The sequence below is a fragment of the Magallana gigas genome, chromosome 10 (assembly GCF_963853765.1).
Source record: "Magallana gigas chromosome 10, xbMagGiga1.1, whole genome shotgun sequence".
In the NCBI taxonomy this organism is placed as follows: domain Eukaryota; kingdom Metazoa; phylum Mollusca; class Bivalvia; order Ostreida; family Ostreidae; genus Magallana; species Magallana gigas.
The window spans coordinates 18967631-18983795 of record NC_088862.1 but is presented as its reverse complement, the minus strand read 5'-3'; the positions used below and the strand labels follow the sequence as shown (position 1 = coordinate 18983795).

Genomic DNA, 16165 nt, shown 5'->3' with positions numbered 1-16165 from the left:
TAAATCTTTTCTTTTATTTATTCATTAAAAAATGACGTGGCTGCACGTAGATCTAATAATAATTAGACTTTTCTTTTTAAATAATTTTTTGTTACCTACCTAACGTATGCATATGTATATGATTGGATCAATATGACAGTAAATTAAGAATGGAACTTGCATGTGAATTTACTAAGCAAGAAAATTATCAAAACAAAACTAGTCAGCCAAAGAGTCACCGTTAACACTGAGTCTTATCTATTCTAACAAAAATAACAAGCAAATATGTATTTGCCAACTAGCCCAGAATGCATACGGCTGGGGTGGGGGGGGGGGGCGGAAGTTTATTTTAAGCTGAACAATTTTAAATACAAAAATGTATCATGTACATGTACATATAATGTAATATAAAAAATCAATGCCTTATGAAATATGTGATCCTTTCATCGACGACGTGACCGGCCAGAAAAAAAACATAAATAAAAAACTATTAAATAGAAAAATCTATGGAAACCTGTGTCCCAATATACCCAGTAATGATACCCAGTGGCGTCGGAAGCAAATTGAAAGTGGGGGGGGGGGGGGCTAAACTAAAATCCTAATCCGTGGGGGGGGGGGGGGGATTAAACCTATCGGCCTGCATATCCACTCCGTGCTTTGAAGAAACGAGACCACATACGTCGTATATGCGTCTTTTCTCCTAAAATATTTTGTAAATTATAGTGTTCATTTAAACTATAAAAAACTATAAAATGCTTTCATTGGTGCATGATTCGTGCTGGATATGAAGATAGCGGGTTACATGAATTTTTTCTGCAATGATTGCTACCTTCATAACCCGTATGAATCATAAAAAGAAAGTATTTAACAGGAGGCACGTAACATCGGGGGGGGGGGGGGGGGGCATGCTTTTTTGCGCAGCAAAGATTTTTCTTAAATTTACATACAATTTTTTGAATTAACATGGAGTCCCCCCCCCCCCCCCCAATTTTATGGGACCATGTAAAAAATTGAAATAAAAATAAGGAAATAAACAGTGCAATTGAAGTTAAAGGTTAACACCCCCCCCCCCTCCAAACAAACACCCCCACCCCTTCCGGATTAGGATTTTCAGGATTTTGGAAAGTAACGTTTTTCCTTTCTTTCTTTTTTTTGGCTTGTCAAGATTTTTTTTTTGAATGAGTCTGCCCCCCCCCTTTTAAAAACGATGGTACGTGGCTGTTTGATACGTGTAGTTGTAGTAATTTTAAAATACATCTATCTTTTAACAAACTCATGAATTTATCGTTAAGATTTTTAAAGAGTAAGTAAAAGTAACCGTAAATAATTGTTTAATTATGTACATCAATACGTTAGATTAAAGAAGTAGCCATGCAATTATTTTTAAATGGGAATTTGATTATTTTGTGCAGTCCGAGACTTTTTTCGCTTGCTGAAGGTTTCGACAGGATCGGTTTTCTGGTTATACACTGTACTGGATCGTGTATATTTCAACCCTGTCTGTTTCTGTGGAATTATTTGAATCACAATCGGTTTCCTTAGATAATAGAAGAGAAAACACTTGGTAGATGTAAATATATAATTATGTGCAAAACTTTATGGTAAAATTATTGCAATTAATAGTCAGCTTTGCTAAAAGTAGGATATTAAATATTTTGATAAAATTCGAAGAGAAGTCAAATGCTAGCAAATTCTGAAAGACTTGTTAATAATAATCAATGCATTATATCGCAAAAGTTATCGTTCCGACGAAATCCCCCTTACTGAGCCTCGCTACTGCAGCAGTTAGAATTGCATCGATCGAACGTGATATATATTTAGTATAATTTATCCACCTCTCGTTTAGTACGTCAGAGGTTTGAGACGTGCGGATGCACTGTATTTTTAGAAAGACGCCATGTTGGACAAGAAAGAAAAGCTACTGAGGAGGGTTTTTGTCGTACGAAAAGACGTCGTTTCGTCATCTGTAGAACGGGCCATCTAATGGGTTATTTGTCATGTATGAGGGCAGCAGATTTGCGTAGATCTTTTATTTGTAAACACAGGATTTATTGATTTTCTGCCTGTTATTTGTGATTAGTGACCATGGTACTGTTATGAGTAGAAATTTTGACTCCAGGTATTGTAACGAATAGGAACCAGAAACCTCGGGTCTCTTACACTAATGATCTGTTAAGATGTTACTTAGAACTCAAATGGTGGGTATAGAGTTTTACGATGCTGTTCTGAACAACGAATTGCAATTACTGAAGCGAATTGTGACGCAACACAAAATAGATCTGAACGCCAAATTTGTGGAAGTTCGAAAGAAAAACCACGCCGATTTATGCCCCATTCACTTGGCGGCGTACCGGGGGTATACCTATATGTTGCAATACCTAATTGAGTCAAAATGTGACGTCAATAAGACAACAGCCACGTTAAGGAGAACTGCATTGCATTTCGCCGTGTTGCGTCACAAATTGGCCTGTATGTTGTTACTCATTCGAGCAGGTGCTAAAATAGATGCTAAAGACACTTTTAGCAACTCTCCCTGTCACTACGCGGCTGACGATGGCTATTGTCAAATCCTGGACCGCTTAATCCGACGTGGTGTCAACGTTAATACTCAAGATATTACGTCAAAAACCCCATTAATGAAGGCCGTTAGAAACAACAAAACCGATGCGGTGATACGTCTCATCAGAGCAAACTGCAACATGAACATCACGGACAGAAACTACGACATGGCTTTACATTATGCTTCCAGGAATGGGTGTGCTGACGTCATCGATATCTTGATTTCCGCGGGAAGTTTGATCGACGTACAGAATTACTGGGGCCGTACACCACTGATGGAGGCGGTGTGCTACAATCATAAGGAAGCCGTGGCCAGGCTTCTCAAAGCAAATTGTGATCTAAATCGACGAGAATTCAAAACCGGAGACACAGCACTGCACATTGCGATAAAACGAAACTATACAGATGTAGTGGGACTACTTTTAAAAGCCGGAAGTCGACACGATATTTACAATCATCAGAGTGAAACGGCTGCGTATGACGCTGTTGTAAGCAACAAAACTGAGATCATTCAACTGATGGTTATTCATAACTGCGATTTAGAACAACCTGGGAAATACTTCTCAAACGGTGTGTATAAATCTTTGTTTCAAATCGCTTCAGAGAGAGGCCATTTTACGATCTGCAGACTTTTGGCGGTTCATGGTTATGTGGATTACAGAGCCCGGATGTACTTCCACCAAAGTTATATCCCTCCGCGATTGGTGCCAGAGGCTGAGCACGTTGTGAACTGGTTGAGGAAGAAAATGCAAACAACTACCTCTCTGCAACAGCTTTGCAGGAAGTGCATCCGCAAGAGAATCGGTTACAAGATAGCGGAGAGTGTAGAGGCCTTGCCTATGCCAAGGGCGTTAAAGGATTACGTCTTGATCAAAGATTTCAATGAAAGTGACCAAATGAACTTTAAATGACAAAAACTTCAAAAATAATTGACAGTGGACAACGTTATTGAGCAATATTGGCATATTGCATTAATATATTTCATTGCAATGCAAATTGTTAAAGATTTTAAACCACATCCTCATTATTGTTATAAATTTTCTGCATTAGAAATAAAATAATAATAGATATTTTTTAAACAAGTTATTGCATGAAAATGTGACTGTGTATTTGAGCTGCACAAGTAGTGTAGTTCTGGTGGGAAAAATAAGGAAACCCGATATATATGAGATGACTTTTAGTCGAAAAAAGGAAGAGAATTTCGGACTGTTTGGACATTGGTTGTTTTTTTAAGTTTCACTTTGTTCTAGGAAAGAAGCGAATGCTTTCTTTAAAGCTTTACAACGTTTCTTTGAAAGATTCTTAATATTTTATTCAAGACTAATTTTCGTGTTGTTAACAGGTTGTTAACAGGTAAATTTCAACCAATAGAAAAACATGCATATACGGTAATTACAAATAAAAACTACACTCGGGTTACTGTTGATCAATCGCCTTTAACAGTTGTATATAGACTAATGCTATAAACCACATTTTTTTCAGTCGAATTACAAAACGTGTGCGAGTTTTTGTTTTGGGATTCACGTTTTCAATTGTATACTCATAAGCTGCTGTGTTATAAGTTATAATGAATTTACAATTTCAGTATTTACATACTGATTATATATGAGAATAAACACATATACCTGTAACTTTGTAAAACTGCGTTCACCGCATCACTAAGCAGTGTTTCAGTTCATTAAATGACAATATTTTTTCACACACAAATAATAATTTCCATCTACCGAGTATTTTCTCCTCCATTTCTTAGGTAAACCGATTGTTATTCACAGCGCTGTTGATACTGACAGGACTGAGATCTACAAGATCCAGTTATAACCAGTTTATTGATCGACCGAAGCCTTCAGTAACCCAAAAAAATCACGGACTGCACGAAATAAACATGATGAAGTCAAAGTCCCAATATAAGAGGACTTCGCTACTTCTTTTATTTAACATACTAGAGTTACTCTACATTAACTTCACATTAACTACTTTAAAACCCTTCATTAAGTTGAATATACCTACGTAATTTTTACAATACATTCAATAATATGTTAAAGAAAAGATGTAAATATAAACAATAAAATGCTTTCTCTGACGTATCATGCGGGTTATGAAGGTAGCGATCATTGCAGGCACGTAGCATCAGGGGGGGCCAGGGGGGGCCTGGCCCCCCCACTTTTTCTCGCAGCAGCCAATTTTTTTAAATTTACATATAAAAAATTGAATTATCATGGAGTTGGCCCCCCCACTTTTTTGGGAGTATGTAAAAAATTGATATGAAAATAAGGAAATGAGGAGTGAAATTGAGGCACGTAGCATCAGGGGGGGCCAAGGGGGGGCCTGGCCCCCCCCCCCCCCCCCCCCACTTTTTCTCGCAGCAGCCAATTTTTTAAAATTTACATATAAAAAATTGAATTATCATGGAGTTGGCCCCCCCCCCCACTTTTTTGGGAGTATGTAAAAAATTGATATGAAAATAAGGAAATGAGGAGTGAAATTGAAGTTATATACATCGCCAGCCCCCCCCCCCCCCCCCCCCCCCCCCCCACGGTTTAGGATTTTGAAGATTTTGAAAAAGTTTAAATTTCCCTTTTTTTGTTGTTTTTTTTTTTTTTGCTTGTCAAGAATTTTTTGGATGAGTCTGGCCCCCCCCACTTTCAAAAACGATGCTACGTGCCTGCATTGCCGAAAAATGTACATATGATGCGGGTTATGTATTCTTCTACAGTCTCTATCTTCAAAACCCGCATGAATCATCAAAGAAAGCATTTTATTGTTTATCAAATGTTTACATTATAAATGGTGTCTAATTTGATACGTTTGATGCAACAGCGTGGATTATATTAGTTCATGAGCAATATGCACTCAACAAAACTTCGAGGTGTTCTCCCAGTATAATGTATTTCACTTATGAAATAAGCACATTTATTTGTCTTGCCGTTAGGGTGACTGATTTCAACTTAACTTTCAAATTGTTAAGAACGATGCATTGACCTTGACCTCAGGTTGCGACCCGAAATGTTGACCTTTGCTAGATATCACTAACACTTCCGGTTTGATTGAATTTTGCTCAGAACTCAGAACTTTTGGATTGTATTAAGTTGTCTATGATAACGATATAACGGTTACGAAATAAAAAAAATATATTAAAATACGTTTCCTTCGGATTGCCAAATATTTGAAACAATGTCGCAGTCAAAACAAACAGCAAATTCAAAATGAATAAGATCTGTTGTGGAAACAAAGCAGACTCCAATATTTCAACGGCTCTGATCATTTTGGCCATGTTAAGTGGAATTCTTTTTTAAACGATCACCAAATACCAAAATCAATCTCAAAATAATGACAATCATATTAAGCATGCGCAAAAATACCAATCTTATGTTTTGACGTTTCGTCACGGGTAAATGATTTCAATCCTTATCTAGAGTAGTTCTTCTTTCGCTTTAATTTTCATACGTTACCCACATGGTGCCTTTGGTCAAAGGAACTGCAGTGCCATTGAATAATGTTTGTGTATCAAGGTCATTTCGAATCAAACAAAAATACTTTTTTATGAGCATGTATATATATTCTCCACTTAGCCCTATATGCCTAACACTTTTATTCAAACAGAGCTTTTTGGTAAATGGCGTGCAGTGACTTCGAACAAAGTCAATGTGAAGGTCAGAGCGCATCTCTTTATAGTCAGTTTTAGCTTCCCATTTTGCTCAATATTGCTCAGTCTGATCAAAAATGCCTGTATGTAAGGGGTAATGATATTAAATTAGAAGTTCTATGCAATTTGGAATATTTGTAAGTTATAGGTCAAGGTCAAAGCAAAATTCTCAGACTCACACATTAACACTACTGCATACTGTGAACCAACTTTTATTCGCGTGCGAGAAATTTTTGCGAGCTTCGCGGGAGTATCGTCGTCGCGAATATTTCTCGCCGCAAACCAGTCCATGTCACATGGTTAGTATAACAAGATGGGTCTGGATAAGGCTTGGTCACGAACATTAGTTGTCGCAAACAAATTTTTAGGAAGTAAATCGCGAAATAAAGTCATCACGAATAAATGTTAGTTTACAGTATTCGAATTTTACAGGACCACAATTATCCTCCCTACATAATAATTTGAAGATCTACTAATCAATTGAAATGAAATCAAATAACACTAGAATATCCAATAATTAGAGTAGAAGGTTCATAATATTACATGTAATTTATATCTTGCTGGAGCAGTCTTTGTGTCTGTGTGAGGAAACTAACAGTAACACAGATTTGAAGTTGTTCAAAACCACACAAAATGTAGGCCCTCTTGTAGTTATCTATGTCTCTGGTTTGTGCAAAAAATACAAAAAATTTACATTCTTAATAAAAACGTTTTGAACTAAATCTTTTTGAACCTGTAAATTTCACATAATAAAACCTTTTTACTGCAAATTGGTGCTAAAAGTTATTTTACAAATTCCAAACCCAGAACCATTCTATACGTACATTTTGCACTTATCAACACAACACTGAAAATCTTCCAATATTTTTAAGCTTTATTCCATATAAACATGGTGAAAAAAGTAAATGATGTTCGTTAATCTACAACTTACAACTTCCCTGTCTAATAAATCACTTTTACTTTTAAGTTAACATAATAAGTCTCAGAATTTTAAGATGTTATGACTGAAAATTCAATATGATGAGAAGCATTGTCTTGACTTTGGTCATTTCATATCATGATATTGGACCAGTCTGGCGTGGCGGTGTTGATTGGTATCCAGCACTATGTGAGTTTCTTGGCTTTGTGGTACAATGCATCTACCACCTTGCCCATGTTCTGTATGGTCTCCAGGGAGTTTCCGTACGTCTTGTCTACAGGTGTCTCGTCAAACACGACCAGCACGCCGGCCCCTTGGTCAAGGATACCTACAATCATTGCATACCAAATCTCACCATCACTCAACAATCACGGATATTTTCATGTGTTGTTAACAGCATAAATATGAAGGAAATTTATGCATGTACATGTAGATTTTACTTAAATGATATGAAAACAGATCTATTCATGTAAATTTAACTGCATATACTGTTATTTTTCATTACTTTGTCCTTATAATTTATTCTAAATTACAAAAAAATCTTGGGGAACTTTATTTATCCCCAGGTGTCTTGTATCTTTATAGATGGTTTTAATAATCCTTGTCTATGAAATAACTTGCCACAGATGAACATTGAACATACGTAAATAAAGAGAAAAAGAGTCCAAAACCTCTGCACCACTACGATTAATCCCAACCTTTTTTCATAACAGGCAACCCCCCCCCCCCCCCTTTTTTTTAAATCTTTTGAGTCAGACTTGGATTTGCAAATTATTTTTAGCAGTTTAACTCTGACATTACACTGTAACCAAGTGTAGATGAAGGTAGCTAGCATTGCAGAAAGGTCGTGCTTTTGATTGCTAATGTTTTCTGTCTAGTCATGCATGAATCTCCTTATAAATGGTAGGAAACATACTTAGTGGATGTAAATATACATGTACGAGTATAAATTCTGTTGCTATAAAATTCATTCCTTGTAATTCAATTCCCTATCACCAGCTACAAAAATGAGGATGAATTTTCCTCGTATATAACAATCAGTTGTATAACATTTAAATGTGTGAATTGATATGTCTTCTGGCGAAAGTCATTATGACGTAGACAAAAAAGTTTCTACAAGTGTGAACATTTTTATTTAGCCAATGAAAAGTGAGCAACATTTGATACATACCATGAAATTTTTTGTCCAATATCATCTGTGATAATTTCTTCTCTACTGTGTCCTGAAAAGGATTATAGCATTTGATATATAATTTAGGTTAATCAAAACAATTCTTTACATCAATATGAGGAAGAAAATGAGGGATGGGAAAAGATACCATAGCTTTGTAATAATGAAGATTACATTGCATCTCTGTTCCTCAAAAAAAGGCAACTTTTTTTGTGAGATAGCTTAATTCTTAATTTCTCAAATTACTGTTTGTTTTGTCAGAGCACCTCAGATAAGGGGAGGTAACTTGTCTTTTGGACATTTTGAAATATTTAATAAAAAAATATACCGGTAACCATGGTAAGACAGCTTTAAACTAAACATGCTGGGGGATGGGTGTGATTTTACTATCTTTAAAAATAAGTTGTTCACACTCACTTAATATAAATACAAAATTTGATTGATATAATTTTCACCTACAATAAGACAAACTTACAATGGGCAGTTTGATCAAGTTGGCAACATGCTGGACCTAAAAAATAACAGAAAAATAAAACCATATTATGTATTTAATACTGTGGCTAGATAAACAAATATACATTGTTGGAGATAATATACAGTATATGTATATAGAAACAGATATAAATGTAGGAGACACACTGTAGTAACTACCGGTAGGTAACTGACCTTTAAATTAATCTTCATATATCAGTAGACAGAATCCCATTAACACATTTAAAAATGTACATGTTCTAGACTTAAATCCCTGACCTATGTTTGACCTTCTTTGACAAAGCAAGCCCAACTCAAAGATTCACAATCCATGACCTTAAAAACCAGTGATTTTAAGGTTAAACCTAAGCATGACAAACCTATTTTTATGGGGATGCTACAATCATTACGAGTATGAATAGTTTATTTTCTATCATTTTGCAATTAATATTGTTTGCTGCTAACTTCCATATGGACTAATATGCCAAGATAGCAGTCTTTAGTACATGTAGCTACAGTTTGAACACTCAAGTTTTGTCAAAAATTTGAGGCAATTGCACTATAGATTATTTTGTACATTCTGCATTCATAAAGACTTAATGACATAAAAAACCAAGGTGTAATCAATTCCCACACTTACTCACTGGATGCAATATGTCATGACAACAGAAAAATACGTTAATTCTTGTGTATAACACACACTTTTTCAGCCAAAATTTGATCAAAAGTGGAGGGTGCATGCTGGCACCTGGTACTTGGGCTAACGATTCTCTCATTCTATTGACATCTGGCTATGGACCTGTACTCTGGAGGAGGGCTCTATGATTCTACAGAAATCTCTTAATATACCTGAACTCTGGAGAAGGGCTCTATGATTCTACAGAAATCTCTCAATATACCTGAACTCTGGAGAAGGGTTCTACGATTCTACAGAAATCTCTCAATATACCTGAACTCTGGAGAAGGGTTCTATGGTTCTACAGAAATCTCTCAATATACCTGAACTCTGGAGAAGGGCTCTATGGTTCTACAGAAATCTCTCAATATACCTGAACTCTGGAGAAGGGCTCTATGATTTTACAGAAATCTCTCAATATACCTGAACTCTGGAGAAGGGCTCAATGATTCTACAAAGGTTCTGTTCTAGTAGGTTGTCATACAAAGTCTTCAAGTGGGCGTTAACAATGGGGTCATCTGCTAGCTGTGTCTTGTATTGTACCAGTGTCTGAAATAAACAATATAAACTACTGTTATCTAATATGATTACACAGGATACATATATCCATGTTCATGTAAAACATGCACAATAGAGGGAAGCTATGTTGATTCAAACATTCTTCTTCTTGTTATGGTTTTTATTACAAGACTCTGGAATCTTTTTCTCCAGCGGTAAGGTATAATATTTTGTTTTATACATACACTGGACTTAATATAAAAAATAAAATATCTAACTAATGAAACAATGGAAACATTGGAGCCGTTTCAAGTAGTTACAATGTTCCAAAGAATGCCGCTTAAGTTATCATTTAAAATTTTCCTGTATGTATAAGAAAAGGGGAATGTAAGATGGGATAACAACAGCTATGGTAAATAAACCTATAAGCAAGTAGGTACATGTAATAGACATATGTAATTTTTAATTAAAAAATAAAATACTACAAACCAATATGGAATCAAATGTGAATAACTTGTAAAACATATATACTGGTAAGACATATTTGCTACAAAGAAAGATGTAGCATAAGTATCAGACCTTTTGAAATTCAGCCAGAGATCGTTTGTGACTGGCCTGTGCTATGCTTTTCATGGCCTCTACTTCTGGACCCTGGTACTTCAGGGCTAGTTTACCACTCAGAATGGTCTGTACCTCATCTGCCCTGTAAAATCAGGTGTAAAGGTCATAGGGTCATGTATCAAATCATGGTCATATATCATAACACTCGGAAATTTAAATGAGAAAGGAAGCATTGCATAAATTGCAGCTCAAATGAAATTTAAAGTTCAAGTAGAATTAAAATACATGTAAAGTAAAAAAAAAAATCAAATAAATGAATAAAAGAAACTAACAGGTTTAGCATGATTTTGCACATTAGCATGTATTTGAGGCCTGTCAAAGCCTTTGGACTGTCTATTGAGTCATAGCCCTCGAAAGCCTCATAGAAATAGGAGTAGGCTGTCTTGAAATCTCTCTCGTCAGCAGCATGTAGGATGCCTAGAAAAGATGATTAACATTATAAATTTACAAATCTATAATTCCCAGTTTTCTTTACTAAAATAAATGAAATGAATGTGCACTTTATAGAATTTGGTGTTTCTCATAATTAGCACAACAAGCCCCTAAGCCTGGTATTCATATTTCCTTTTACAAAGCTTACTTGCATAGATATACACATCACACATATCTAATTCACTGATACAGTACATACGACATGTTGTATTTTAATACTCTGTAAGGCTTAAACAATTTCTTTTACCTGATTGCATGTCTAATGCTGCCTGTAATTTAGGGGGACAATAAATTCCATTAGCTGTAGTTCTACCTGAAGTTAATGCCGCCCTGAAAATACATACTTGTTATCAATTAATCATGATCTACTCCAATAGGTACATGAGAATGCCTACAATACTTATTATTCAATAATATTCAATGTCCATGTTGTGACTGAATCAGTTACTTCTGCAACTGGGAGTAAAAATTTAGTAGTATTTCTAGTAAATGGAAAATTTCTGGCTGATGATTAACACAGATAGTCAATCTTATGATCAATGTTAAAATCAATACTTTTTGCAATAGCATTATCAAGATGAAGTTTGCATAGACTTTTTCTTGTTTTATAAAAACCAAATTCAGATAATTATGCATCTAGATAGATAAACTAAAAGATATATCAATGATTTTTTTTAAAGCTATTACCTGGCTTTAGGTAGATTAGACAGCGAGTGGTAGATTCGACTTTCGAGTAACTGAACTTCCACCAACAAAGCTTTATCGTCTAGTTTCTTTAGTTCTCTCAACAGTGATGATGCTTTGGAAAACAAAAAGTGCACAGTTAACATTTGAAAATATCGCAACTTATAGATACATTCATAAAAAAAAAAAAAATTCTTTTTCTCTGTATTTTTATCATACCTAATTGTAGGGCCTCTGTATACTGCAGTGTTCCATGGTACAGTGCTACAAGTCTCGCCTTGAAAAATAAAGAAAATGGATGTTAAAGCAAACAATACAAAAATGACCGACTGAAGATGCACAAGATGAACATGGTCCCTTTCGATAAAGCAGAATCTAGTCATTCTTTGTTTGTACAAAGTCTTTAATTGAAAATAATTAAACTTCAATGAATTTCCAATTTTTTTTTTCCTTAGTTCTCTATCATATTAACTGTTTGCTTTAAACATTAGTAAGAATTCAACCTTTAACTTTCTCCCTGAAACATTTACCTCCAAAGCCTGTCTTAGAAATGTTCTTTTCTCATCTTTTGCCCAATTGATACATTCCTGACAAAGCTGAACCTGTGAAAAAATGTACAACATGTCAGAGTATTTATATTTTTGTAAAACATACATGTACAATCATGCCTAAATTGTTTATACCAGGTCAGAAAATTCATTTCACAATGTGGATATCTATCATAGTCAGTACATTGCATAAACAATATATTTCAAATTGATACACTGATAGATTAAGTACATGTACTACACAAAGTAACTAAGTAGCACTAGTTTTAAGTTTGAATATCACTAAATACATACAGGTATTTGAAAGTCATATATAGCTGTACATAAAGGTGTCAATCGTTCTGACATAACAAAGGTTGTGTTTCATTTTTAATCCATATATATTTGAGACTAAAATCAAACCTATAAATATTGACATTTGGCATATATTGGTTCTACAGAAAAAATTGAAAGTGTCAAAAGTTTACAGTCAGAAAGATGGATGGTAGGCCAACAAAGGGAGAGCTTGAAACAAAGTTCTTTCTGCCACCTACCTCTTTCCCAGTTGAGGCTTCCATGTCCAAGAACATGTCTACCAGGCCTCTCACTAGCTTGGCTGCCTTTGCTTTGCTGACAGATCCAAGGAATGGACGGGTGAACTTAATCAAGCCTGCCAGTTCTAGGATTTAAGAAGAATTCTCATCAAGGAAAGAACAAATTATAAAAACACAATGGATTTTAAACAAAGGGGAAAACCAACAGTAAAACCAGAGACATAAATAACAGAGACTGGCAACTCCGCCATTTGTGTGTTTTGTTGTTGAAAAATTTTACGGGACCATGTAACCTTACTTTGAGAACTACATTGTACATTTGTACATATTAGTAAATTGATATATTGACCTTAAACCAAAAGTAAATTGTTTTTATGAAAAATGTGCATAGGCTTTAGATGTTTTTGAAGCAAAAAATTTGAAAAGTAAGATTAATAGATAGAAAATATATAGGCCAGCTATAATATATCAACGAAATCTCAGAAGACGGGTGGCCGACTGTTTCTTAAAACTCCTCTTTTAATATTTTAATATAGTTTATATGACATAAACTCATGAAAATATAATATTTTGAATGTTTTGGTAATAGGATTTAGCTGTTTATATTTCAATATATTTGTTTATTAGAAAGATATACTAACTTAAACTCGGAATACTTTAGGGACTGCGAGATTTTGATCAGTTGCAAATCTCTGTTATTTATGTCTCTGGTGAAACACACATTCCATGACAATTTCACCATACTTTAAAATGCATACACATGACCAGAAAACATGCAATTTTTGTAAAAAAAAAAAAAAAAAAATCAAGTTGACAACAATGTTAGGGTGGTGGGGAAAAAATTAGCATTTCTAGATGCAAAGAGGTCAGGATTAAATGCTGCTCCTCACAGTCCTCAATATAGCAAAAATAACCCTCCCCTTGTTTAAAAATCCTTCATTTTATCAAACAAATGAATAAGATCCTTTTAAAATAAAATGATTTAATCAAATTAACCCTCGTGAAGTGGATTGAAGAGTCATATATGAGATTTCCAAGGGATAAACTACAAATCTAATGAAATCTTAAAAGAAAAGATGCAAGAATGTGATAGATGAGTATCTAGTTCAGTACTGCCACGCTCCTACTAGAAATAGCTAGTGGGTTAACCCTTCAGCTCAGTTGGTAAAGCATTGAATTTTAAACTGCAATGACTTGGATTCAAGCCTAGTTGTGGTCATTCCTACTATGCCCTATTCTATTACAAAGGAATGAATAAAATAAACATGAATTCAACTAGATAGAATGTTCGATCGTTAAAATGACAGATATCCTATGGACCTAGTTTAATGATAGAATTCTTCCCATATACTTGCTTTGTAACAAATATAAAAATAAATTGCGCTCTATCTCGCCTAAATTTTCATATGATTGGTTTTAATTACCTACAATGTTGCTTTTTTTATAATCCCATTTTACCACAGTAACTGTTTTTGCATCGAAATCACTGCCACTTTAATTAACATCAAGTTTGAAAATTCGCTGTTTACAGTTGCCATGTTAATGATAAAATCTGAGACATTCTGAGTGCGATTTCCGTCAAAATGGCAGGCAAATTCAAACGGAGTCCGGTCAAGTCATACACAGACCAACTCGTATACAGGTCAACTCGTATGCAAAAATTTCCGTATAAACAACCAAAAATCAGCTCGTAGACAAAAATTACCAGTGTGTTTAACCGAAAGTCAACTCGTAAACAAAAATTTCATATGCCTATATCATTTATGTCAAATATTAAATATGATAATAAATAAATATTACAAACGCTGTACGCCAGTCATGAGTCAAATATTCTTACAACAGATGATGTATTTAAGAAAATATTATATAATATGTTACAGCAAAAGATGAATTTCATTGTCTAGAACGGTGATTAGTATAGGCTAACGTTAATGACTCAAAAATACCTTGTATACGCTGACTTTTGTTTTTTTATGCGGAAATGTTTGTATACGAATTGACCTGTATACGAGTTGGTCTGTGTACGACTTGACTGTAAATCATTCAAACGTGTACATTAAGTTATTAACAAAAAAATATTCTTTCTAGAATTCAACCAGTTCTCCAATTACCTTCAGCTTGTCCTGTTGCTGCCAGGAGCTCTCCGAGATCAAGAATGGCCTGTTCTTTAGTCTTGATATCATTTTCGCTGTTTGTATCAACATTTCTCTTCACTTGGAATAAAGAAAATGTATAATATAACGTCAAACGATTGAGGAAATTCGAACCAAAACACATTGATCGTTAATTCATCGGTTTTATAATATTAAGAGTACATATTTAACTTTTGAACAATTTTAACGTTATCTTACAATGTTCTCATAAACATTTAATTCATAACACAGCATAATAAAACAACAACAAACACCATGAGATAGCAAAATTGAACAATGATGAATTGAAGCCGGAATAACACCGGCATGTTTCAATCATTGCTGATTAGAGGTAAATTACACCACAATCAAAGTTATTGTTTTATTTCATTTTTAAACTTACCTATATTGTATAAAATATCGATGGCCGCATTTTTATTTGTTACTTTTAGTGTTTGTGCTTTCTCTAATTCCATCATGATCGTTCATGCATCATTCGATACTCCTCGTATATTATTAGCCCGTAAGATTTTGCCGAATGAGCGATGGGTTTAATAACCCAAAAGGACCCAAACATACTTTCTAAAAGTATAAAATATATATAAAAAGATTAATTTGTAGTTTTAACATTGTTAAATTAAATTTTAGATACATTAAGCGTTTTATAAGACAATAAATCATGAAATAAATTATATTAAAATTAATAGTTTGTACTACACTTATCACAATTCATGCGGGGATGGCCTAGGGGATTGGGAACTTCGAAGGATAATTTTGTTTGCAATATCGGATCAAAATTTTTGTAAATTTAAGAGGGCTCGATCGCCATTTTGAAAGTATTTTAATCTCCTTTAGATGAAGAGTTCTGTATAAAGATATAGAAAATGGTCTGATTTTAAAGATTAAATAATTAGATTTTTTCTTTATCAAAATTTAGTTTATGGCCAAAATATCATGTGTCAAAGTTTGGCGGTCCTGGACTTGGGAAGATGTACAATTATATCCTACATGGAATTCTTGTGATGTCAATGTTTAAGACTGATCTATATAATGGTTAATATGTTGACCATCCAGGCGGCCTCCTTAAGGTGGTATGCCCGGGACTGTGACCTGTCGATATATTGATGTGAATAAAAGTACATTATTTAATATCAAAATACTTTCACTGGTTTAGAATTTTCAAATTTTACAAAGTTGACCAAATATTAACATTACTTTTATTTGGAAAGGTAAAAATTATAAAAGTCGCAGCGGGATTCGAAATCATTACAGATCCGAAGGTAACTCTAACGGTACATC

General features: G+C 34.4%; 2 protein-coding genes across 2 annotated transcripts; one reads left to right on the top strand and one right to left on the bottom strand.

The window, feature by feature from the left end:
• Window positions 1-1809: 1809 nt before the first annotated feature.
• Window positions 1810-3608, top strand: LOC105345757 (ankyrin repeat domain-containing protein 6). The gene has a single exon (XM_011454047.4). It carries the CDS (start codon window positions 2157-2159, stop codon window positions 3447-3449), a length of 1293 nt encoding a protein of 430 aa, XP_011452349.1. The 5' UTR covers window positions 1810-2156; the 3' UTR covers window positions 3450-3608.
• A 3429-nt stretch (window positions 3609-7037) lies between these two features.
• Window positions 7038-15428, bottom strand: LOC105346045 (26S proteasome non-ATPase regulatory subunit 11A). The gene is made up of 13 exons (XM_066072766.1): window positions 15270-15428; window positions 14846-14947; window positions 12735-12859; window positions 12184-12255; window positions 11873-11930; window positions 11657-11768; window positions 11217-11299; window positions 10810-10954; window positions 10496-10619; window positions 9842-9967; window positions 8747-8782; window positions 8272-8323; window positions 7038-7428 (listed from the first exon to the last, which is right to left on the bottom strand). The coding sequence occupies exons 1-13, from the start codon at window positions 15343-15345 to the stop codon at window positions 7286-7288; spliced, it is 1254 nt and encodes a 417-aa protein (XP_065928838.1). The 5' UTR covers window positions 15346-15428; the 3' UTR covers window positions 7038-7285.
• Between the last annotated feature and the right edge of the window lie 737 nt (window positions 15429-16165).